Source organism: Falco cherrug, chromosome 12 (genome assembly GCF_023634085.1).
Source record: "Falco cherrug isolate bFalChe1 chromosome 12, bFalChe1.pri, whole genome shotgun sequence".
Lineage (NCBI taxonomy): Eukaryota > Metazoa > Chordata > Aves > Falconiformes > Falconidae > Falco > Falco cherrug.
In genome coordinates, this window is record NC_073708.1 from 8332583 (window position 1) to 8359633 (window position 27051).

At 42.0% G+C, this 27051-nt stretch overlaps 1 protein-coding gene across 2 annotated transcripts in view; it reads right to left on the bottom strand.

Annotated features, from left to right (window-relative positions):
- Positions 1–442: 442 nt before the first annotated feature.
- Positions 443–27051, bottom strand: part of KIFAP3 (kinesin associated protein 3) — a 71213-nt gene continuing 44604 nt past the window's right edge. The window contains exons 18-20 of one of the 2 annotated variants that reach the window (XM_055724884.1): positions 24614–24803; positions 20179–20278; positions 443–891 (exon numbers count right to left, since the gene is read on the bottom strand). In XM_055724884.1, the coding sequence (XP_055580859.1) occupies positions 783–891; positions 20179–20278; positions 24614–24803 (399 nt within the window). In that variant the 3' untranslated portion in view covers positions 443–782. Of the gene's footprint in view, positions 892–13973; positions 16426–20178; positions 20279–24613; positions 24804–27051 lie in introns of those variants that run through there. The other variant, XM_055724885.1, reaches the window with a different exon arrangement.

Below are 27051 nucleotides of genomic sequence, written 5' to 3' on the forward strand. Positions count from 1 at the left end.
CAGGATGCATTTGTGTTTTAGGATGGGGAAGCTGGGGGAAAGGCTCTGCATCCGCACTCTGACCTGAGTTACAGTGCTTTTTTCTCTTGCTAGTCCTCAGGATGTGGCTGTCTTCTCTCAGCCCTCAGAACTCTATTTATGGCAAAGGTATTCTGTCGTAGTGCAGTTTCTAATTTTAAGTGTTTTCAAGCATATAAACTAGACTGTAAACGTCTGAAGCTCCAGGGGAGTGAATCTGTGCCATCTTTCCATTATTAAAGTCTTCATACCCAGGACCGGACTTTGGTAACTACGTGTCAGGGCAGTGCCAGGAGATGCTGGGGCTTAACTGTGTTCCCGTTACTTAGGTGTTAGAGGGAAGCAGTCCATGTTAAACACGCTTCACATGAAGCATTCTTCTTAAATGTCTTGTAAAACAAACGAAACATTGGTTAGAAACACGTTCACCACTGCTGACCACACAGGTTTTTATATTTAATAGAAATTAAATTAGTAGCTTAATATACATAATGTGACACTTTCCAGTCCAGTCACTTTCCAATTCTCGCTTTCAAGTCACAGAGCAAACACTGTACAAAAATGATAACAAAGAACAACCAAAGAGTAAACACTGTCACTGAAACACTGGACCCAGAAAGGCTAAGTTTATCGGGAGCTACACACGCCAAAGGATACATAATAATGGACCCATTGTGGTACGATCATGCATTACCGAGGGAGAGATCTATGGCCAGGTTCCTCCAGGGCAGGTGACAGCGTCCTGGACTGCGCAGTGGGCTGCTTTATCGCGCTCCGTAGCTGTAGTAGTAAGGTTCATCCGGGCGGTACCCATATGCAGTTGTGGGGCGGCCAGGAACCCCTGGGGACTGACCAAATCCATCGACTCCGATGCTACAAAAAAAATAAAAGGAGGAGAAAGAAACTGTAGGTTTTTGTACAGTAGGGACGGCGCGCTGGTGCTGGTGTCTGCAGCTCCTCCTGCCACAGAGACAATTTTGCGAGGCAACACTGCAAGCCATCTTGCCCCTTCAGAGCAGCCAGCACTGCTCGGTCTCCTCTTCCCTTGGTGGGAAAAGAAACACTGCAGAGAAATCAACACAACTCCTATCAGGAAAGGCTTTCAGGTCAAACAGAAATCCCAGGGGAGACAGAAGTCTTCTCGTCTATCCTTCTATGGCTTTACTGGCAAAGCACTTCTGTGAGTCAACTCCTCTCTCTGCGTTAGAGGTAACGAGTCTTTCTGGAAAGGCTTCAAGCATGCTTCTTGCAAAGCCTGCTGGTGACCCTGCCCTACACAGCCCATCTGAACAGCCTGAGTTCCTTCCTTCAGTACATTTCTCAAGCCCCTGGTAAAATACCAGCCAGAAACGAGAAGTGCAAATATCTGGCACAGCAACACCGTTCAGTAAAGGACGCTGTTTCCGGTGGGATACAAGATTGACAGCCAAATGGCAAAAAGAATCATTATATACTGAAATGAGACAGAATAATTAATTTTTCACCTAGAACAGCATCTTTTACACCTGAAAAGTCCTACAGCAATGGATTAGATACTAAAGCACGAGGACTGCGTAGGGAAAAGTGGCACATACCTTGTGCTCAACAATAACTCTCATGCAGGAGGTAGAGGAAAAATGAACATTGCCTAAGATACTGGATGACTGCCTATTCATAGTTATGTCACTTCTTAACTTCCACTTCAGTAGAAGGACAAATGGAAAAGGATTCTGATTTATTGCCTGACTAAAGATGCATTGAAAGGAGTTGAACTTCCTCTCTGAAGACTGTCAAAACACAAAGAACCAAAGTGCTTTTTGAGTGGGGAAAAGCTGAACCTCATTACTGCCAATTATACATATGGAACATGGGTTATGCAACAGTCAAGGCTGGGAAAGAATGACCCATCCAGAAGATGTACAATGGGTGGGCCCCAGGCCCTGGCTCAGCAAAAAACTGGCACTGCTGAATCGCTTGGACTGAAAGGGCTCAGCTGAAGTGGTGGGGGACCATGTCCATCACTCTGTCCTTATAAAGACACTTTCCTCAGATTGTGCCTCTGTGAGGTCCTAGCAAAGGATCCTTGGCGCCGGGTTTCTCTGGAAAATAGTTCACTCATGGGATATTCTGGTCATCGGGTGAAGGTGGAAGGTCTGAGGCCGAGATTTGTCTTTGGAGCGGGAGGACACAGTCAATAGGCCAAACTGCAGAGAAAATCATTCTGTTTCACCTGAACACGTATTGCGAAACTCGGCACCCTGAAAGCACTGTGCTATTTCCACGTCTGCCCATCTGTATTTGACCTGGCAATGGCCCTGTCTTGTAACTCGTGTGCAGGGCTATCGGGCTGAGCCTAGAGGCTGACCAGTCCCTTCCGCACAGAGAAGAGAAGCAGAGTAGCTGTGGTGTGCCCTGTAGCGGTGCAAAGCTACGTGAACACATGCCTCTGGCTCCACACCTTCCTCTGGCCATCCATTCCATCCTGCATCCACTCCAAAGTCCTATTACTCTTTTCCAAGCCCATTATAAAATGAACTGGTGACCTCCGAGGCACCTTCTCCCGGTCCCTCCTTTGTACCTGGCAGACAACAGCTTTCTCATTAGCAGGCTTGAAGCTTTAAAAGATTCCTGAAAAGAGGGTTTAAGAGAAATCCTGTCACTTTGAATCTAACTCTTGCCTCCAGAAACATCAGACCCTGCACTCGCCTTAGTCAAAGGATGGTCCCTGCTCCTACTGCCGTTACTGGCACGCAGCATGCAGAGGGGCTGGACAGACGGACCCGGCCGGGGCTGCTGTTAGATATGGGTTTCTGAATACAGGCCACAAAGCTCTTCCAAACGTGCCAACAAGGACCTAGCATGAAGCTGACCATTTTGTTTGGCAGTTCAGAAAACAAGCTGAATAACTACCGTAAAACAGTTACAATTCTTTTAAAGAGATCTTTCAGTACTGTTAGTACTCGGAGTTAGTAATGTACTAAAAGAACGCGTAGTGCGATCTGGAAGGGAGTTCAGTTGTGTTGTGCTACTGCAGGTTCCCAGGTGCCACTGATACCACACACATGTAACACCGCAGAGAAGCGGGACACTTTAAGGCTTCCTTTACACTCAGGAATTCCATTGTTTTCTTCCAAAGATCCTTAAAGTATCTACAGTTGATTTAAAATAAAAAGATATTTTAGCAAAAAATGCTTTTCTGGGTTTATCTTTCAAAGTTATTTTTTTCTATGACTATAACATTTAGTAGTAAAAACAACTTATCTACAACTAATTACAAAAGGGGCTCTTGGCATTTCTGCTAACTACTGAAAACTTCATTCTGGAAAGACGTCGTAGGTGAACGAGGAGGCTGCGGGCGCCGCAGGCTGCCAGCCCTGCACGCAGGCCGGCTGCTGACTGCAAGTCAGGCTAGTAGGGGGCGCGGCTTGGCTTACAGGGGACACACCAGTAGCCACCCTCAGGTTCACCGTGGCAGAGGTACAGCAGACACAGCAGCCCGGGCTTTCCTTCTTCAGCCTAAGCGGGGCTTCCCTTGATGGAGCACTCGTTAGATACTACCGAACGGCACTGGGGCTGGGGGCTGGGGGGGGGAAGCGAGGTGCAATGACGGCACCGACCCACCAGGGGGCAATAGGTCTCTATCACTGCAGGCCGCGCTGTTCGGCTACTGCCAGTTCAGTAATCTTTATTCATAGAACTTTTAAATGTATTTAAATTGATAACGAGAGCAGGGAAAAATATGGTTTCAATCACATTCTCAGCAAATCATTTTTTTCATATTTTTTTTATAAATGTGTAAGTAATTAGGTAAAGATCCCTAGAGTTTAAACTTTGAGGAGTATCAGTTATTTCCAAATGGTTCAGACATATGTTAGTGTCCTGAAGAAAACTGGAAGAGATGGATCAGCTGATAACTGCTTTGGACAGTTAAAAAAAAAAAATAAAAGAGGAAAAGAAAATCATATTAAAACACCTTGATCAAATCACCACTCTCCTATCTAAATATTTCTCTTAAGTAAATGAAGGCTTGTCCATGCTTCAAAAAAAGCCAACAACTTGGCTTCATTTTTATGTGTTAGTGCTCTTGAAACATACCAGCTTTGCCTTATTTGATTGTTTGCACTGGCGCAGCCTGTAGCAAAAAGCCTGTCCTCTTAGCTGAAGGAAAGGCTATTGAAGCCAGGAGGTAACTGAGGGGTAGGGCAACAAAACAGCAAACACACATCTGGAGACTGAAGTCTGGCTTACTCATGAGGCTGGCAGGCCAAGGGCAATGACTCTGCAAGCATAACCGACAGAGGTGGAGACAGGGGTTTAAAAACCAAGTCCTGATGAATCCTTGCCACTTCTGCCAAGAACAGCAGAAGGGTAGAGCCAGGAAAGATGGTAGCTTTTCGGCTGTAAGCATTTGTTCGGTAACTATTGGCCCGAGATCACGATTTGTGCCATGTGTTCTTAGATTTATACCAGCAACCAACTTCAAAACTTGCTCCTAGGAAAAACGCGTTGTTGGTCTTATTTATACAGCATCTACAGGGAAACTCTGTACTCAGCAGAGCCAGCATCAGCCTGTCTTCCCAAAAAGTCAGGGACACATAATTATGCTACTGAGGCAACAATACTCATCTACAAATTGATGTTTTTTCTTCCTGTTGGTCAGCCCTGTTCAGCTAGGTACCCAGCAGAAGGGCGTGCAATCCCTGTAGTTGCGTGACTGATACGGATCACGCAACACCACAAAACAAACCCCTCAGATAAATGACTTACGCTCTTGCCTTAATCTGCAAGTTATTTAGGGCAGCTCTGTCTCACAAAACTGCACGTGTGCGCACAGGGAGAGCGGTGCCTGCTAACCACGCCGTCAAAGCACAACTGTTTTCTTGTGGAGTTTACCACACGCCTGGAGCTGATGGAGTTAAACAGTGAACAGCACAGCTAATTACTATGTACTGCTAACCTCAGTTGCTGGTTCATTTTGAGACCCTTTAAAATATGAACTGTGTATTTTACCCCTATGCACTCTCTTAATGATTTGTTTTTTTTAGACTGAAATCACTTCCAGCCATCAGTTATACTCGCGGGCTCTACACATGCACTTCTCCAAGCACAAATATTTCTTTTTCCTATTGGTCTGCCAGCCCCTGTCAGAGCAAATTTCACTTTAAACTAAATGCTATGATACTTAAAACCTCTTGGATTACTCAGGCTGCTAGTGTGATCTATGACCTTCACCGAATGACAGCTGAACTTTCCAATTTGCTTGTACTGCTGGGGAACTGAAGAACACATGCCGAAGAGGAAAATGTTCCTGATGTGCATGAGTGAGGAGAGATTTCTTAACAGCTCTGCTTATTGATACTTACTCTGATTCATAACATCCAAATTAATGTGCCCATCTAGGATCCGAGGTGCCCTGACATAATTTAAGATGTAAAGACCGATCCTGTCCCCCCTTTCAGCAGGAAATACCAGCCAGCATCCCGCTGTGACCACAAAGTACTTGACTCTCCTTAACTCCCTCCTGCACCCAGAGCCTCAGAGACGAGGCAGGCTTTGCGGTACGTCTGCAAGACTTGGCAGGCTCCGACAGGCAGCACACTGCCAGCAACCCTCTGCTGGGGTTCCCGTCCGGGTACCTTTGCTGCTCGCGAGCGCGTGGTACAGGAAGAGAGGCTCTTGAGCTTCGTCTGAACTAGGGTGATTAGCGCCTGAGTGCAGACGGACCACGGAGCAAGGCTGCTTTCGGTAAGTTTTTCTGATGCGATAGACACCTGAGCCTGTCCACGCTAGCGTTCACACTGTTACTAGTGCTGGTGCTGACAAGTCGCTCTAAAACAGTACTTACTAATTCCTCCAGCATAAGCCGGGCCCCAGAAAGGCAAATCCCAGGTCACTGGGGAAAATTCTTGGTCAAAACCTGAAGTCTAACTGGAAACCCCTTGATAGGGTGCATGGATCTTGGAGCCATCCCAGCAAGAAACAGTGTTTGGGAAACAGGTCTGCACCCTCACAGGAGAGGCATGAAGCAGCACAGCAAGAATCACACCAGACTGTACCGTAAGAGACTGTGACTGTCTGCAGGCAGCAGCGGCCCAGGAAAAACCTTCACCTTAGAGCGTGAAGTAGCAGTTTAGCAGCTTACACTTCAGGGTCAAAATTCCATCCTTTTCCACCTATCAGTTTCATGGTTCGTAACCCAAAATTAAAGCACCCTGAAAATCACTGCCCACTGAAAATGAAATCCAAGCTAAACACATGTGGTGCTTCCACCAAAGCCACGATTTCAGCTACGTTTCTTTTCATCCTCAACCTGTTCTTAAACCCCGTCAATCTTGCATCCTTACTCTGCATCAACAAGGTTTTTACCAGCCTCATGTCCAAGAAGCTCTCAGCTGCTCACTGGGGATACAATTTTATTAAAAATAAAATCTATTAAAAAACCCTATAAATTTATAATTCACTAGGTCCTCTGACCTTGGTAAGACCAAGCAAACACTACTTACAGCTCTCACCAACCTTACACCAAGTCCCAGTGAAGGAATCAACCCAAGGCTCTCCATGTGCTCGACTGAGCTACTGAGGGAGGTTTATTTGCCGGCATAAATACGCAGCCTCTGTTTACACACGTGGCACCTCTTCTTGCTGCCACTGATCACACCCGCAGCTTTACAAAACTCCCCGTGAGCGTGAGAATGACTAGAAGGTTTCTGAGCATCCTTCAGAAGCCTGACATAGTACAGCTTGTAGTCCTCTGTACTGTCTCCCTTTATATACTTTATATTATCGTTTCTAAAAACCACCATCTTCACTCTCAAAACATCCCCCCCCCTCACCCCTGGCAGGCATTCAGAATTTCATGCAGTGCATCCTTGAAGTCCTAATGTTTCCCTTCTGTGAATCCACTTGTGTGTGACAGCACCGCTGATAACATATGGTACAGCTACCTTCCTATATTGCCTTATAAAGTCTCATGCCATAAACCCCTGTATTCTATAGTGCTGTATCAGGTTCCTGTGTATAACAGACAAAACAAGTTCTGTTCAAATGAACACTGACGGCTGTATTTTTCCCTCAGGAGGTACCTAAGCCATCGAAGTGGCACACCAGTCTGATCTCGAGACAAGCACAGCATTATAACCTGTACAACCGAGATGCAGTTATTGTTTATAATATTTGCCAACAAGAGACACAGGAGTTTGCCAGCGGCGAAGTATGTATTTTTTTTCTCTCCCATCTTTTTCGTTTGGGGTTTTGTTTGTTTTTAAGCATTGACGAAAGATGCTAGACTGTAGGTCTGAGACAATGATTGCAGGGCACTATACTCATATACGGGATGTGGCAGAGGCTGCAGTCCTGCTAGCCCAGCTACGTGGCCGGTGAGTGAACGCTGTGGCTCCCTCCCTTCCTCCCTCCCTCCACAGGTTTCCTCTGCACAGAGACCAGGGTACAGAAAGGCTGAGGCAGCTGGGGGCATCCAGGCCTTGGCCCATCAAATAGTGAGGATTCAGGCAGGGTGTGCATCCAAGCCCAGGAGGTGGGAAATGTTTTTGAATTCCACAGAACAGAGACCTCCAGCTTCTAAAGTTAGCTTCAGGCAAGAAATATTTAGCTAATCCTTTGCAGGTACCAGCTAACTGCCACACTTTAACCGAAGCTCAAAGCCTGTGAAACTCATGGCCTTTCTCCTGACACCCACTGCCAGCTAAGCACTGGATGGGATACCATCTTCATAAACCAGTCACGAAAGAGTGGAGGGCATCAGAAAGGGGCGTAGGGCTGGTCACTTTTTCCTTTGCTTCGGAGTCTAGCAATCGAGAAGATGATCCTGTTCACTTCTACGTGCCAGCTACCTCTGGTTTTGCTTCACTGACCATAAATTTTCCGTCCTTCAGAGTAAGAGCACAAACCATGGGTTATGGGGAAACAGCATACAACTGAGAAGCCATAGAAAAAAAACAATGTTTCTTTATATAATGTCCTGTAACTGTAGATTCTCCCACTACTGGTAATGACGTTAAACTATAAACCACAAGTCTCTTAAATTCTGCCTCTCATGGTCCCAACTTTTTCTCCCCTATCTGTGAAGCTTTTTTCCCCATGCTTTCTATGCCTCAAACTCAAGTAGGAAGGCAGTTTTGTGGCAGGGACTGCAACTGTGCGCACTGCATCAAATACCAAGTCCATCTCTACATTAGCACTGAATATTAATGTTCCTTAAAAAGTCAAACTGTATCTGCTCAAAATACAGAAAATATCGGCATGAACCTGTGCAGTAATACTTCAGCTCCCTTGTGCATCATGATACAGCTTTTATGGATGTGATCATGTCTCTCCTTCCATGTGATCTAGCTTTCTTCAGTGCACTTAATGACTTAAAGTTTCCAGTTGCTGCTGGACTTGGTGCCCAGTTCCATCTCAGCACAATACTCCTGTTTCTGCCATTTAATTATAAACAAATGCAAATCTGACAATTGTGGAGAAATGAGCACTGAGCCCTCTGTGTCAGGCTCCAGCTATGCACCAAGCAATACACATGCCAAGATTCACTGGTGGGGAGGCAACATTAAAAAAAAAAAGTTTCCCAGCTGAATAGTAAGAAAGCACTGAACTAAAAGCAAATGCCCTTGCTTAGCCAAATTCAGTAAAAGCCTTGCTTGAAAGCTGTAGAGTTTGCCATCCCAGCTCTGTGAAAGCAGCCTGGGACTTGGGCTCAGTTTCCTGCTCTGTCAGTTACCTGCTGTGTGATCCCGGACAAGTTGCTCCTTTTCTCCATGACCTCAGTCTCCCATTGGAGTTTTGAAAGAAAAAACCACCCCAGACATTAAAGACAGCCAAGTGACAAGCTACAGTAATGAGAAGACTCAAATTAGACTGACATAGATAGAAAAGATTTTCGCTTATTCTGTAACATCCCTCAAAGACGGGGAAAAAACCACAGTATTTCTAATCTGCTAGAAAAGCAACCAGTCCAGAATACAGCCTGGGGCAAAACAGCAACCCATGCTGTTTCACACAGGGATATTGTTTTTTGAAGGGCACTGGGATAACTTCACTCGCATTCCCTCACCCAGGCTCACAGCTCCGCCAAACGGACGGGGAGTTTCGCAGCTATTCTGCACAGGATCTGTTAAAAGGTCAAGTGCACAGTCAGAGCTGGAACAGAAACCACGGGTTCCGATTTTCCATTATAAGCCTGACAGAAACATCTCCTGTGCTGTTGGCTCAACAACTAGCCAAGTCTACTGATTAGATACATCCATTTCTTAAAAATTAATTAAGAAATAAAGCAAATAAAAAAGCCCTGAGGAGCAGGCAGTAAAAAGTAAGACGTCCTTTCCTCCTCCTCTCTCCTTGCACAGCCCGAAGTATTTCTGTCAACTCCATAAACTGAAGAGTACATTAGTAAGCCTTAATCTTTAACTAGCAATACGTCTGGCTTGGGGAGGTTTCAAGCATCTCTCTCACTGAGCTCCAGCAATGTCAGTGCTATGTTGCATACAGAAGGTTCAGGCAACAGCCTGAGCAGAATAAGATCCTGAAGTGGTAACTTCAGAGAGGTGATGAGTGTCACTGACTAGATCAGCTCAGGATCTGGTCCACATCTTCCGCTACCCTTCCTGTTTCCAGCCAGGAAGTGTTTCTTGCTTCCTGTTAGGAAGCTTGCCAGGCTACAGAGCAGGGTTACTGTGCAAGTGTACCCTAAGATAAGCAGCTGAAGCAGAAATGCAAGTTTTCAGTGTCATGCATGGAAAGGCTCTTAGCTGGAGAATCGTGCCTTTAAATATTTATACAAGGCTCCTCGAGCCCAAGCACTGCCACTCAGCTCTATTCTTCAATACAACCAGGGAACAGAGTTCCCTCTCGTGCACAAATACCCAGAAAGAGCCATGCTAAAAGATTACTGGCCGATAGTCGTGCTGTCTCCAGGGCTCAGCACCAAGAACCAGGCAATCCAATGTGGATGATAATCCAGATGCTGGAGGGAAGGAAGGAGGGAGAGTCAAAACCCAAAAATCTGTTCTGCTTTGACTTACAGCTGCAGCCAATAAAAGCTTTCAAAGTCTTTTCTGAAAGTTAACATTACTAGGGGATTTGCAGTGCTCACTAGAGCGCACATAGCAAATGCAGTTTGAGCATTACTACTGATGAATAAACTTCAAATATTTTTTACCACCACAGATGATTGTTCAGATTTCAGCCACTTTTACATATCAGCACAGGGCCCTAGTGAAATCTTGTCAAAAACTATCCCAATCAGTGATGATTTTAGTGTAAACCAAGAAGGAAATAAATTTCTTCCTACTTGCGTTCTTAGCGCTAGCACTGGTAAGGAACAAGCCAGATACAAACACAGACGTGGAACATTTCCTTGGAGATCCATACCTTGGAGTGGCATTATTACACAAAAATTTCAACTTTTAATTTAATTAAAGAAAAATGAAATGCTTCAGGCCAAAGGTTGGGCAGGGACTCTTGGAAAAAATAAAACTTAAAAAGCTTAAAACCCAGCAGGCAAATAAACTCTCTAAACTTATTATTTTTAAAAATCTCATGGTTCAAGAAAAAAAAAAAAGTCTTCTGATTTTCCAGAGGGAAAAGGGTAGTTCAGTCATCATAGCTCAATGGCTGAAGCTGACAAACACAGATTCAAAGAGTCAAATTTTAGAACCAAAACAATTTTAACTGTTTGGCAGAGAAATTAATTTTATATGTTACACTAATTTTTATGCTAGAGACTTGTTCACTGTACATGTTCACTTCAGATAATAACCGTAAGAAATATCCCACTGATATACGGGACTTGTTTTAAAACTCCTCATTGTAGGTTTAATTTTGAATCCTGTGAGCATGCTTATACGTAGCATACAAAACACCCTTCATTTTATTACGGTTTTAAATCTTTCTTCCAGGTCTGGCCTTGCAACCACTTGTCTTGATAAAATAGGTCACTTGAAAAAGGAAAGCTCAATAAAATGAATTACAAAACCAACAAGATTAAACTGATTGTGCTGTTTTTGTACAGTGCAGCTGAATTCTGCAAATATGCTGCTGGCTGTGGTTTGGCATTTAACAGCATGTGATCAGTGAGAAGGAGGAAATTTTATTCTCATTAACTGTTGCAGATTTACTGCAGTGAAAAAGGGCTATGTAACCTGAGAAGTGACAGAATGGAAAGATCAAAGCAGCAGTCTGGAAACTAAATAAACCTTCTGGCTACTTCCTGCAAGGAAAATTCACTCTGGCAATGTAAAACAGAGTCCAGTTAAAAACTACTCTCAGTTTTATGAGCTGTCACAGCAGCTTGAGTGGTTTGGACCAGTCAAGTTTAGAACATTATATTTCCTTGTTTTTGTCTCAGATACTTCTGTAAGCAGTTTTATAGTTTCTTTTTCTTTTTTTTTTTTTAAAGAGAAAAATAAAATTCTTTTCTTTTGGTTGAAATCGAGAAGGTCACAGCTAAACTCATTAAAAACAAGCAGGTCTTCATTTGCACATTCCATTCCCGTTTACTACATTTTAATATTTTGCTTTGAGATTTATAAGCAATGTACATTTGCTTTAATAACTCTTCCGCATTCTGTTCACTTATTGTTTAATATAAGTGCAAATCAGTTTACAGAGCCCAGATGGCTTGTAACCAGGGAGCCAGCCTATTCCTAGTAGCACATCTGGAGGGACCAAGAGCAGCAGACAGAATGTGGGAATTAATTAATGTTACATTTCAGAAGAGACAGACCCAGGTTTGGGGGCTTTTTTGGTAAGACATTCCAAAGGACTTGAGCTAAATACTACGGCATTTTGGTATTCTTTTAAAATTCTTAATAGCCACCTAAACCATGCCGGTTAAACGAGGCCAACTGCAGGTGGAATACAGTAAAATAAAAAGCAACTAAAAAATGTAAAAGAAGTGACGGCAAGTGAAAGAGGCCCAAGTATCCTATATTCCAAAAGAGCTGAAGTGCATTAAAACCTCAATGCTGACTCTCTTCCCAAGCAGCATCTGCAACTTGCTGAAAAAATGGCACCTTTAAAATATTCCCAAGCAAGCTATTTCATCTCCTAGCATACTAGTGTAATTGTTCAGAGCAATTAAACAGCTCTTACAGTAAACGAAACAAGTGCAACATGATCCTTCACCATCACGGACCACACACCTTGGAGAGGTGGTGTGGTCCGGTCACTGGGGCATGGCTGAGCAGTACCGCTCTACTCCAGGCTCCGGCACCTGACTTTGGATGAGTAACTTCTCCTTGCCTTTGGTTCCCTGCCCGTCTTGCCTATCAGCTCCCTGGTGCAAGGGATGTGCACTGCACTGTGGGCATGGCCTGCTTGGTGGGCGACACAACGAGAGTTGCTTGGAATTGTCTCCTGATACGGTCAAGAGTGCAGAATAATTAAGAAGAGAGTAATAATAAGCCAGCACCCAAGCACACACAAAAAAGTTGCTGTATGTAGAATACTGGATACGGAGAATGTTGTTCTCATCTGGATATTCCCAAATTACAGGCATCCTTTAAAGGTGCGGTACGCACGGCTCTCCAAACCCTGGGGAAGTCTCATTGATGAATAAGGGTCAGAGAAAAATCTTGCCCTTGAATAATCAGGCTCTTGGTCTTCAAAAACACTACAGTAACTGCCCACATCATAGCAGCATAATTTGGTCAAAAATCGTATTAGTGACACCCAGACTGGGTTATAACATGATCGGGTTGCAGTATTTAATTTCTATACACATGGCTTTGAGAAAACAGCATGAAAAAACTACTGAAGTGACAACTAACGGGGAATATAACCACTACCGAAAACAAATGGAAAAAGGAAAGAGGTAACTGATTTAGTATTGGTGCAGAAACAAATTATTATGAAGTAGACGTGAAGAAATTCAAGCTTGCATTCAAAAGCTTTTGGTGATGAAGCACTCAGGTTCTGGAAGCATCACTCCCACATTTAAGTACCGAAGGAAAACAACTACACAGTGAATTCCGATTCAGGCCATGACCCAGGATCTACAGAAATCAAGTGAAGTCTTTCAATAAGCTTGTCCCAGACTGTGATGAAAACCCTCCAGAAGACAGCAGTTCCTACTTCCTTATCACTATGTTTTAGATATAAGATCTTAATTCCAAGCATATGTACCACCTGAACAGGCACTGATGAACAAAACCAAACTTACCTGCCTCTGGCACGTGACTAGTCAGTAAATGCTGCAGTGTCCAAATGAGAAGTGTGCTTTATCTCTGTTATGTCAAGCCATATAGAGCATTATCAGAAGTTTAGCGAAATCCTCCTGATCATTTCCAGTTCAACTTCTTTAAAACTAAACGTCTAGACAGTTAGGACAACAGAATATGATTTTTTTTTAAAAAAAAGATTCTAAAACTAACAACATTTTTGTGGGATAAAAAAACCAACCACCCAAACAAACACCAAAATAAACCCCCTTATTTGTCTCCAGAAACTTCATTGGTTCTGAGCTTTGCTTTAAGGCCTTTTCAAATTCCTTTCAGTGGGATTTACAATTTGCTAATACTGATGTGTGATAAACTAATAAAACCTGCCTACAAGGTTATAGGCCCGATTTACTAATAAAACCTAATTTGATTCTCTTGGGAAATGCAAATTAAATAGTGTCCAAATGGTAGAAGCTGCATACAGCTCTGCTGAACATACTGCAAAGGCAAAAGAGGGTTTTTTTGTTTTTAAAATAAAATGTTAAGTATGGAAAACAAAAAGTAACGCACAGAACTGCAAGAGATACCACTATGGTAAAATGTTTGAAAGTAGAATCACATTGTGATAATTATTTACACTCTATTAGCTTTTATTTCCATTAAGAGACGTTACACTCACCATATGTCCACCTCTAAGACAGGAAAGCATTACTGCGTCTATTCAAATGATGAGGAAAGAGACGGATACTGTAGCACAGACCCCACATGATAACATGTTTTTACATGATAACATGTTTTTATCTACAGTAATCTTTCCAAGAACCATGAAACAAAGTTTCTTCTGCCACTGATGGCTGTAAGGGGTTGCCTGAGGCAGCTCGCTTTTACTGTCTGCTAACGGAGCAGTTCGTCACCTTCAGAGACAGCCTGCAAGATCGCACTTAGCTGCTGAAAGGCTGGGAGGGGAACCTTCAAACTTGTAAATATACTGTGCGAATTAATGAAAATACAACGTGGATGAGAAATACTCCATAGCAAGGTCACCAGCTCCTTCAGCCCTTCCCTTTGGAAGCAGGTTCCTTATATCAGCAATATATCCTGTAGGCTTTAGAGACTAAAGCAAGGAAGAGACGAAACCCTAACTTCAATGCTTGAGAAGTACAACACGTCACTGCTTCTAATTGAAGATGAGGATCTACATGGAAGACAGCTATAAAAGTCGACGTAGGCTATAAGTTACAGGTACAACCATTTGAAAACGTTTTGACAAACATTCACAACGTAGGCATTTGCCAGCACCTAAAGCAGCTCCTGTACCAGCCCTGAACAGGAGCTATTCAGCTGTGACTCAGCTGGGAGTTCACACCACACTCAGGAGTCAGAAGGAATGGAAGGCTACGGACCCAGGTCTTTCCCCTCCACCATGAAATTCACATCTGATCTCCATCAGGGTACCCAAGCAAAAAAGGCCTGTGGTTATGACTATTCTTGCCTTTCAATGTGGGCTTTTAGCACAAGCAGACATGGCATGTGGGTAGCGTAGCTAGAGATAAGCTAAGTCACAGCAACAATCTTCCCCATGCTCCCACCAGGACCTATGGCCACGTATTAAGTTACTGAAGCCCACACCAGCGCAGTTCCCGTCAGCTCGAGACAACAGCTAATGGTTACTTGCCAACACCAGACACAGCCTAACTGAAGGCAATGCAGAGCAGCCTGCAAGGTCCTGGCTCCATAAACTCAGCTCACAAAATATCACAATGACCTGCCATGGCAAAAAGAAGAAACGCAGCTACAGTGTGAGGCTGTAAATCCAGGCAAGAGGCAAGATGTCCCACCAAGGACAGAGACAGACAGTCACCCCATAAAACTGGGTTGGTTTGACATGCCAAACCGCACTGCTTCCTGGGAAGACGCTTCAACCGCTCTGTTGAGTGGAGATGTGAGTGCACACGCTGGGAACAGCGCACACACAGAAACGCCTTGTCTCACTGAAAACGAAGATTGTGCAATGGCAGCTCTGCTACGTTTTATAATGAGGTTAAAGGATTCTGTACTGAAGAAAACTTCCTCAGGAAGAAAAAAAAAAGTTCTGGCTAGCTCCAGCATTCCTGACTATTCATCTTTCCAAAGCTACAGAGAGGATTTGCGAACTCTGATGAAGATATTAACAGAGAATTGACTTTCGCACTTAGCTTTTACCGTTATCTAGTTATAGCTGGGAAAGGTTAAAACGTGGTTGCTTCTCCAAAGGGTAAGGAAAATACTGTGGATCTCTCCATTATAAAATATTTAGCCATCATCATTATGATTGTGTCTTAAGAAAGTAATTAGTCTCTAGAAGATGATTAAAATTTTATAAATGACCCTATATTCTTGAAGATGTCTTTCAGCTGGTCTTTATCCCTTGCAGCTCAGACACTAAACTGTCATCACATCAGCCAAAAGGTGAGGGATTTTTTGTTTGCTAGAATCATAAAACTTTCACTCTATATTAACAGTTATCAGAACCAGGAGCCTTGAATACAGATTTTAATAACAGATGAAAATTTCAAATCTTTGCCTAATGCCCATCTGCTTCTGAAAGACAGTAAGATGATTCAAAGCTGGTAATCTAATCACAAAAGTCTTTTCCTAGCCAATGAAAAAAACCTGGATACAAGCTGTCAAAACAACCTCCTCAGCCATGTCTTTTCTGCTGAATAGAAAACATACCTTACAATCTGTTTGCATTCAGCTCCAAACCTTTGAGGAAAACAAGAGATGCTGTTTATGTATTTTATCACCACTTCTGTGTACATTGTATTCTGAAATAATTCTATTTATAGACTTCATACACACAACAGTTCAACTCCACTAAGAATATAGTTCAGAAATAAGAGTTGTAAACTAAAGCTGCACAGACACACAAGCTAGATTACCAGACACAAAGCATTTCCATTTCTAACAATGCCTTGGGTCCCTATAGTGAGGGTGGCAGTATTAGAAAAATGGCAGCTTTCCAGGTCGTCACTTACATGCTGCTTTTTCTTTATGCTGACATGTACCAGAAACAATTATCCCTCCTTGCTTCAGGAGATGTCCAGAATAGCAAGCACGCAAGCAAATCTACAGGCTGAATTTAGGACTAGATACTTCTACAATTCCCCTCAAAGTTGTTCTGTACTTCATGATGCAGGACTTGATCATGCAACGTAGCATCCTCAACTCTTGACAGTAGTCAGTCTCTGGGTTTCAAAGGAAAGTCCAAGAAACTCTGTGAAGGGAAGGCAACGTCTTTGAAGAACACAGCGCCTAAGATATTCCACCTAATTCACCAGATCTATAGCTGTTCTTACTGCTAACGCTATTACTTCATGCTTCCCTCTTAAAAAATTATAGGGGAAAAAAACCTGCTATGCACTAACTCTGTGAGTGCAGGTGCCTATAAATACCTTAGCTTTTTTAAACTCCCGTTTTACTCTTGACTTCAAAAAAAAAAAAAAAAAAAAGACTTCCCTAACCATCCAAGACTGTGCAGTAGGTCCAGGTATGTAGGTCCAGTGTCTCCTGGGACAGGGACTCCACAGGAGGCGGCTGTGTTATCCCTGCTGGGCTACAGGAACATCAGCCACCACACTGATTGCACATCTGGATATAGCTGCTGTTCCAATTCCCCTAAATCTTCCTGGATGTAACGTGGTGGAACTGCAACAGCAGAGGCTGCCCTGAACCTCTGCTGGAATTAGCATCCTACAACCAAGGAAGCACCTGGTTTCCACTATCTGCTCAATGCAGTATAACTGGAGTAACAATCTGATATATGCCAGCTGGTGTAGGCTGAGCTCCCTTGCACAGGTATTATCTAATATTTGTTTAGAGTGAAAATCTTCAAGGCAACTTTGAGTTCAGTTGCAGTCCTTGAAAACCTCTCACAGATCCATTTCTTTGACTCCAAAAAATGAAGTTGGTGACCAGAACACACTTAAGCCCTGGTAACGCACTGGGGGCGCCAACACTAGATCAGCTTCTCAGTGACAGGCAGGCACTAAAAATATAAGTCTTTCTGGCTGACTTGTCAGGCTTTCCTGGAGGCAAGGGGAAGTCCTGATCCAGCCCGAGCAAGTTGCAAGGATAGGAAATAACCTCAGAGAAATTAAAGAGGTAATACATCCTACGTCTTCATCTCATAGGAAAGCAGAAAGGTGAAGAAAGGATTAAATTATTCAAAGCTGAGTAGCAAGAAGTCAGCTCATGGTTGTCACCTACCTCAAATTTCACAGGGTGGTCTTAAATGACAGAAGAGACTCCTTCAGAATTTACCCTGTTACTTAGCAAACAACTGTTTCCATTACAGAATAAAAAAGCCTAATACAAGAGGCCATGGCCAGACAACACAAGCACAACAAATAAATGTATAACAAATAAAAAAAAGCATAAATAAACCCCACAAAAATATGCATCTACTCATTGTTAGGTCATCTCTCTTTGACCTGACAAAAAAATGTTCCAATGGACTGACTTGCTAGTTGTCTAAGCAAATCGTAACTCAGCTTTCCTTAAAAACAGTTTCTGAAAACATATTCAAATATTAATAATAGAAAAATGAACCATTTTTATAACAAAAATCTTGATTTATTAAAAGCTGGATCTGGTTAAAAATAAATCCTTGACATAAGGTTCTTGTTAGCTTTAAACTGTAAGCATAAAAATACCCTAGAATTATGTTTTGGTATGGATGAAATGTACACTATATAACACATAAAAAGTGCCCTGACTTGCTGCTATTATTTTTAATTAGGCTCTCTAGCACGTATGGCTTTACCTTCCAACACCAATTCAAATTTGGGAAAAGGGAGGGTCTGACTTCTCCAAACTCATGGGACTGGCAATTCTACAGCTCATGCCTTGGAGCACTAATGCATTTTACATTAGCTCTAAGCATCAGGAAATCCTGGCTGCTGGCGCCAAGAAGTTCAAAACGATAATGACACCCATCTGAAAATGAGGATTCGCCATTCGACTGCCAGTATCTATTCTATCAAACAATTCAGTCCTGTTCTGTTACAAATAGGACAGAACATTTGCAGCAGTCCACACTGTTTCCAATTAGACTGTGTGTCTGGACTGCAGATAAATCCGTGGAGCAATCATATCGAAAAAAGTCTTCCTAGAAAACAGAATTCTAATGAGAAATTGGAATATTTACAGAAGCTATCGTCAACAGGTAATTACCAAGTTTGTCATTAGCCAAACTGCAGTTTTTCTGTTTTCTTTCTTGAGGTGAGCCTCCAAAAAGCCTTAAGACATTACAAGAAAATTCTACAAATACTTATTTTAACTAGGTATACACCAGATGTATTTTGCTACTCATTTTAGTTAGAATACAATCAGATTAAAAAGCAGTTTACCAATGTAGCCCTCTGATACGGGACTGAAATTTGAGGTCGAGTGATCTACTTTACCTTTAACCCAAAGACACTCAAGACTATTTTTTTTTTCCCCCCAGCCAAAAGCTTCCTGGCAAAATAAGAGCATCCTGACTGAAACAATATCTACATTTATTGGAAACAAAGAAGTCTGCAAGCTTCACCCTATACCCTTCACCCCACCTCCCAAGGACTGTTGCAACCATATACCCACACACTATTCTGGTTAATACAGAAATCTGCCATCTCCTGGGCTGTGCGTCTATTTTAAAGTTGCAAATGGTCAAGTCACATAGAGAAACTGAGGGAAGTCTGAGCTGTGTGCTACTCTTGGAGTCTTACTATCACCTGCACGCTCTGAAATGAAAATTGTGCATTTGGAAACAATCAGCACCAGTATTCCCTTCCCAAACACAGGCTCCATGCAAAGGGTTAATACGCTAGTCTGAACTTGATCCTTATGGAGTATAAACACTTCCTTTTTTCAAGGGAATCCATCCCGTAAGTCCTACTTTTTTTTTTTCTCCCCCTGATCTAAGCATTTGAATTTGTTCTTAAAAATGTTACCAACATTCCACTCCTGCTGAATGTTCAGCTTTATGGTGCATCACAGGTAGATTAAACAGACAAGTGTAACCATCTACTGCCCTTTAACAACTACATGAAGTCAAAGTAAGGGAGAAAAAATCTTTTTTTACTTCAGCCATACATGCTGTGAATTACTCATACTTTACAAATGGTGACTAAAGTCAGTGCAGTGGTGAAAACAACATCCTTCCTTTGGAAAGAAGCAACTTCAACCACAGGGCTGGGCATGTCCAGCTAGCATCCTGTTAAAGTGAATTCTGTACCTTGACTGTAAAGTGTTTGAAGTATTTCCTCTAATGAGCGTACATAATTCATGCTTTCTAAAAGGCATTTCCTAAATGCTACAGGATCTACAAAGATTTCATTCTTTGAAAAGCGTCTTTCTATTCTGACTCATGGGAGAAGTCTGCTCAGAAATTCAAACTGGAAGAGCTTGCTGACTTTCAGAGAAGGAGCGGTCACTGACCAGAGGGTGAATTCAGAGAAACATCTCCCAAAAGTCAAGCTGACATATTTTGCTTGTCTAGCAAATTTTCAAAGTGCCCTCAGTAATCTAACTGAGAATACCTTCGCAAGGCTAAGGTTAAGGGGAAAAAACACACCAAACAAAAACCCCCAAGCACACAGAAATAGTTTTGGCAGCTGATTTTTAACAATTTTAAACCACTGGAGACAAAAGGCTTCCAGGTAATCAGCATCTCAAGCCTCTCTTCTCTTAGGTATTTCCCAACAAAATCTAAATAGCATTCGAGTCATAACATGTAGTTAGTTGTGTGTTCTAGTTTTACTTTTCTATCCTCCAGCTTTTGGAAAGCTATAATGTATTATAACAGATATGTTAATATATTAAAAGAAACATGTAATTCAGCAGACAGACTAGACCTACTTCTTCGACGTAAACCATTCCCGCTGCTATGAGGGTGACAATTCTTGAACTCCACAAACATAGCCCTATAAAGAAACCTGAATAGCTATCGCTGGATAATATGCATTCCTCACAAAGAGGAACCTACCTGCTAGAGAAGGGATGCTGCCCAACGAGGTCTCCATTCTGAAGATGGTAATCGCTGAAGAAATCCGGACTCACTGCTCCATCAGGGGCTATTAGGCCATCTATGACAGATACAGTGACTGTTATGAAGGAACATGACTTCAGGGTAAGCAGGCAATGCAACCTGTCCTGGTTTGCCTAAGGATTTCATTAGCAACTTGCAGTATTTCTGGGAGAAATGTCAAGCAACAGTAATAATGAAAACCAGCAACTTCTATTACAAGGAAAAAACCTTACTGGGACACCAAGTAGCTCAGCCTAATACCCTGAAAAAAGCCATAGCTAGGAAATATTATCTTACCCCTTATTCCTCAGACCTGTAAAGGTTTTATCAAGACTCATCTTGTCTGCCCCATCATGAAAGCGAGCCCAGAGGAAAGGTAATGAGAGGGGCCAAACATCAATCTGGGCCAGCAGCACAGAAGTAGAAAAGCAGCAAAGGTCTAAATTGACCAGACTCCACCCTTCACCACTGTATCTCTTAAAACTGGTTGAGAAAAACAGGAAAGCAACTTCAAACCTACTTCTTTCATCTCCCCCATATTTTCATGTCTTCTAGCTATTTCCTGAAAGGTGGTCTTTCCACATGATATCCTCTGAAGAACATGGGCTACAGTTTTCTTTTGCTTCCTTTGTATTAAAACATTAGCATATGGAGACATCTGTAAAGCCAGTAGTATTCCTTAAAGGCTTCACAGTCTCCACTTGCTTTGCAAGGAAGAGAAGAAAACTGGGGGCTAACATTTCCCTCTGTTACATCAGTTTTAAGTCCAGAGTGTCTTTGAAGTGAAATCACTGAACCGACCCCAGCTGAATGAGAGCACAGCTTAACTCTTTCCTGTTCCCATTCACAAAACACATTTCTTGTGAATACTAAAAGGGCACGGTTCTTACTTGGTAATTAGTATTAGGTCTAGTCAGATAAAATGAGTTATTTCATTAAAACAGACCCTACATTGGTTTGTCTCCATTACTGTATGAAAATGATCCCAGGCTTGTAGCGCAGAAAGCATCCCAATAAAAACAGGGCAGCAACAGGTACATTCAGACTGATACTTTAATAGTTTAGCAGAAAGGAGAGAGAGATTCCCAATGACCAGGAAGTTACAAATGCCATCCCACTTTAAAGAAATAGAGATAAGATCCAGGGAGTCACAGGCCACATAGCTTAACCTCTGTGGTTTCAAAACTACTAAAGCTGCCTGTGCAGGAAGCAGTGGAAAGTTACTTACAGACACAAGGGCTTAGAGATGACTACTCAGGCATTTAAACAAATCTCCCTGTGCTTTATGAATTTACCTGACGTTTTTTGAAGATAATATAGTGACAAATGATAAAAGGAACAGAATTGACACATCTACATTTCTAACAGACATTTGATGAGGTGCCACAGATTCATTTAGAAGGTAGAACCTCACAGAAAAGTGACTGAATACAACGCAAGACTGTAAATGAAAAATGCTAGCCATGATCAGACTACATTTTAGCAGCATATGATAGCTGTACATGCCTACATTCTAATTGTATACATGTGTATACAGTATGTGAAAAAGTACTCCTTGACAAGCAAGTAATCTGGTGCAGATCTGTATTACTGTCTTTCAGCATGTTCAGCGAGACGCAAGGGCCCTGTGATACCATACGGATGTAAAACGACCAAAGAAGAGGAAGGCAAGTTGAAATGGCTATTAACAACACTTGTGCCTGGTTTTCTTATCTCACCACCTATTCCGTATTTTTCACAGAAAAGTAGTGAGGGAAAACATTAGCACTTTCATACCTGCAAGCACTTCAGATCAATCAATTTAGGGGCCTGTATTTTAAACAGTCAGGTTTGGTTAAAACTTATTTGAAAGCAGAGGGACTTAAACCCAACATCTATCTTTACACTAATAAAGGAAGCACTACCTTTTAACTCTGAGGCTAGAGCTACCACTACTTAAAGTGTCTTCAATCAAGAGTGTTAACATTCAAGCCATAACACTCAGAGTTATGGCTCACATGAATTATGGGAAAATGAATAATGCACATGGATAGCATCAGCTGCATATAATATCATTACACAGTTGAAGGACATCTGTTGTTATGTACATTTCAACATAAATTAGGGTTATGTACTTCCAGAACAAGAGAGACACCGAGCTCACAAAGGTAACTTCAGAGATTCTACCCAGTTTCTCATGTAGGTTTAAATTAATATGCAAGAGAGATGCTGGTGTATCATTGCAATAACGAATTCATCTTGCCATCGGTGAACTTAAGAACTATTACTGCTGAGGAGGCACTTGTACTGAGCAGCTGCCATCAGTGCAGGTCAGTTCTAAAATGATCAAATTGAAATATAGGATAATTTCGACTGCACAAAGACTTGTATTTTTGTTATTTCTTTGACTAAGTAATTCTTTGTCTTTCAGAAACCCAAACGCCTACTCCGATTGGTACAATAATCCATAGCCTTTTCAAAGGAATATTATGTCCCCTCTGGCCACATCTCAAAAGTATAAATCCAGCACACCTTACTGGCACTTGTCAGAAGGAACCCGAGAAGTGAACCTGTATTTTGAATATAATCACCTACTCTTATGCCTTTGAAAACAAAAGCACTTTTCAAACATCTGCAGAACATATCATTGGAAATCTGCCTCTCCTTCCTGGTCAAATATCAATTCCAACACAAAAATCTTTGTTCAAATAACATTAAGCCTGTAACATAAATGATTAAAAGCCAGGAAATTCAGCATTACTGGTGCCACTCCATCTCTAGCTCACACAATTGGGGAAAAAAAAAAAAGTGGCCCTATGAAATAAGCAAAGGTTTATAATTAAGGCCTGTAATGGGGAGACTACAACAGGCACGCTGGCACATCTTTAATTTAGGTAGCCTAAAGGAGACTTGATGTAATAAAGGACCCTGGTACCATACCACACATGGCTCATACTGCTAACCTTGTAGGTCTAGAAGAGCAAGATAAAGCTACAGGAATCAAAAGTGAAAAAACATACCACTAAAAAAGCAAGTTGCTATGGCTGACATATGCAATTAAAAGTAGAAGAAAAAGAATGCCTAAGTTCTTATATCCTTTGAGAATAATTTCTGAAATGCTACCGAGATCTCGCACAACTATTTTCTCACTGCAACTACAAGTAAAGCTTATGGGTTTCAGTGGGTTTGTTTTTCTTATTACTATTCCTGCAAATGCATCCAGAGTCGCAGAGTTTTGTGACTCATGCTTCATAGCAAAGGACTGGACACTTCTGTGGAAAATAAAAAACACATACTCAAACCCAGCAATTAGAAAAAATATATCCATGCACACACAGTCATCCAGGAGTTTGAAAAGCATATAAAACCACAAGTTTGAGAGCATAAGCCAACTCCTAGTTATGAAAAGTTATGAAGACATTTATCCGGTGGGCAAATTATTTCATGATTGTCTCCTGCAGAGATTTTTAACCTTCCTCTGAAACAGCTGGGAATACTGGACTAGATACATCAGTGTCTTAATCCAGTATGGTAACTTCTATTTTCTTAGGAACTACAAAATCTTTATGAAAGGAGACAGACAGCAGATGCCACCCGAGATCCCCCAGAACTGTGCCATTATGCACTACTAATAGGACTAAGCAAAATGATGAGAAGCCTTTTTTATTTAGAAAATTTCTTAGCACTAATCTCAAACAAGAACATTACTACTCTTAAGAATAATTCTGGGGTGGTTTTTTTTGTTTTTGTTTTTAAGCTAACTTCAAATTGTCAAGTAATCAAGCTCTGTCATATGAGGAACTGAAAAAAAAATTATTTACAAAGGAGATTCACACACCTCCCTAGATAGATGATAGCAAAACCCATACAAACAGATTAGATTAAAACCATGGAATGATTGCCTTTGCTAAGAAACCTACAAGTTTGATGTGGCTCAACTAAAGTCCTTCATCAAGATCTGCAATAAAAATTCATTACAGAACTAACACATGAGACAGAACGAAATTCAACATCAAATCACATATCTGTGAATTTAACAGGGATGAGAAAGGGCTTGTGTTTGCAAAGCAAAGAAGCTTTGACACAAGAAATAAGTGTGAAGAACAAGGCTGGGCCATCTTTATTCAAATCTGTTGTCACGGTCCATTAGCTCTCTGATAGGTCTACTCATCTTTCTGAAGACGTGCGACACTTTTTAAGATCACTGACAAACAGTACTCAACCCATCATTAATATCCTGACAAGGACAAGCCCATCCTGGCTGGCACATGTCAGTGCTGCTCCCAGTGACACAAAAGGGTAGCTGTCCCACTGCTCCGAGTCAGGGGATTCTCCCTACAGCCCCAGGTCAAGCTCCCGTTCCAAACACAGAGGTAACAATCCCAGTCCTGAACACTAATACATGCTGCCTTACCTGCGTTGTAGAAGAGGTCAGGTCTTTCCAGAATATCCCCTTCATGGATGTAGGGCTCAATACGATCATCGCCATACAGATACTGCTCACTGTCATCCATCTGCCGACTCTCTACCATCTCCAGCCACTGAGAGTTGTGCCATCGAAACTTCTCGCTCTGGATTTTTTTAGCCCATTCCTCATCATATTCCTGTTAAAAATCACCCCACAGAATTTTAGAATGAGGTATAGACAAAGCTGCTTGGTTGAACAGGAAATGGCAGACGATCTGCATGTCAGCAAAATAGGCAAGTTTCAGGGCTCAGTGACTTAAATCCTCTATTCAGTTTGCAGAGTACTTGGAGCAAACCAGGGAATTATTTTGCAAGCACTAGGCATTATTCTGGTTTTGTACATGCAGCAGTACAATCGTTCTCTCATGGTTTGTAACCTTATGTCATCCAGAAAAAACTCCTGCTTTGAGCAGGGAAGTTCTGTCATCATAGTCTCCTCATTTGGTTTAACAGGAAGAGCCAATTACTGCCAATTTTCAGGGTGATTTCAGTAATTAATTACTAACACTGGCCAAGTACCTTCTACACCCTCATTAGATGAGCATTCAATAGGACAACTAGTTACTAGAAAATACAACAAAAGAAGGTTGTGATAAAACAAAAAGTCTTGATTTTGTTTCACGAGTTCCAATAAGACAGGATTTAATTTTCAACTTGTCAAATTTTATAATGGCTTTTTATGTTTAATATCAAGTACCCACAAAAATGGTACACAACATTTGTAATAAAGAGGATATGGGAATCCAAGATACAAAACTAAAAATCTCAGAGGAACTTCTCCAGAAAGCTGAGGAAAACAGGATATAGGTTCCAGCCACTACGGAAATAAAATGTAGGCATGAAATTTCAGTTGGATTACAGCCTAATTGCACTCAAGTGATCTGATATTCAATATAAAGGAGCATCAAAAGGAAGCAACAGCCTACGATCGCTGCAATCAGCTATTTAGAAGGCTCTTCTAAACACAGCAGCCTATGTGGGCTGTTGATTACCACTGAGGGAGCACAGACCTGCGGATAATAGTCAGTTTCTCAATATTACTGGAAAGATAGGGCACAGCTAACTACAGCAAACTCCTCAACATCAGAAATCTCCAGATGTTATCAATTTGGGAAGATTCACAAATAATGCACCATGGTTAGTACTTTTTTAATCAGAGGATTATGAACAAGAGTAACATTCATAACCAAAGTGTTTCTACTTCTGGGAAGAAATACCCTCGCAGAACAGGTCCCACTTTGTTGTCTTCTAAGCTAACCGCAAAGGTGAGGAAAATTGAACTTCAACTCTCACATTGGTTAACACATGATCTGGACAGACTTCCCTTGGAGATCTAGCTGGAGTAGTTTAAGGTTTTAAAAATCTGTTTAACTTGGCCCTGAAGGGGATGAAGAGTGTTCACACAATTAGTGACAATGCCTTGGCTGCAGAAGTGGTAATTTCTCAAACTGCTCCAGCAAGACGTGCAAGAGTAGATCTGCCCATAATCAGAGGTCAAGAAAGATCAGTGAAGACAGAGTAAGTGGGCTGAGTAGTTCAGGTTAAGCTTCAGAAACCCCTACAGACGGAACTGCAGCATTTAAACTGACTTTAATATTCAACCTGCCTTGTCTTCACTGCTATTAACCTGACACAGGTAACACACTCTCTGCCCTGTGCATTTTCCACCCTTCTGACTGGTCGGTAACACAAAAACCAGCTGGCCCCGTCATTCTGGCAGAGGCTTCTCTGACATGGCTAATGAGCATCTAGAGCATCCAAGACTTCATGGGGGAATCATCTCGTATTGTGCAACCACAAACCCTTATCCTGTGGCAGTGGGGTTTTAAACTTTGTTTTACTTGGAGAAATGGCAAGTTTGTTTCTCTTAGCTTAAAACAGAATGTAAACTCCCTTTTGATGTGACACTCATGCAAGTACCTGCAAGTCCAGGGTTCTGATCAGTCTGTGTCATTATTCTACATTTCTCCAATTCCACCTCTGTTCAACTAGACCTTTCTAATTCACCACCATACCATCCTGGCACACAAGCAATCCTGCTCAAAACCTGGTCTCCTGCATAACTTCCATACACAGAGCAGGTATCATCTGTGGGACCTATAGATATTCTCAGTGCCTAGTGGCCTCAAGCAAAATTCCAGGTTTTTGTCAGCCACATAGTAATGCAGCAACCTTAGGGAGGGAGGAAGAAAAAACAAGACACCCCAAACCAACGAACACATACCTATGCCACACACTGTTTGGAAATGTTTGGGAAAAGAACATCTCATGCTATTTCTTAGCCTCTTGATCTTTTCCCTCGCTTCCACTCAATTAAAAGGAAAGGCTAGAAATAACAGTGCAAAACAAGAGCTTCCCTGGAAAAAGCAAGCTCATCACTAAGAT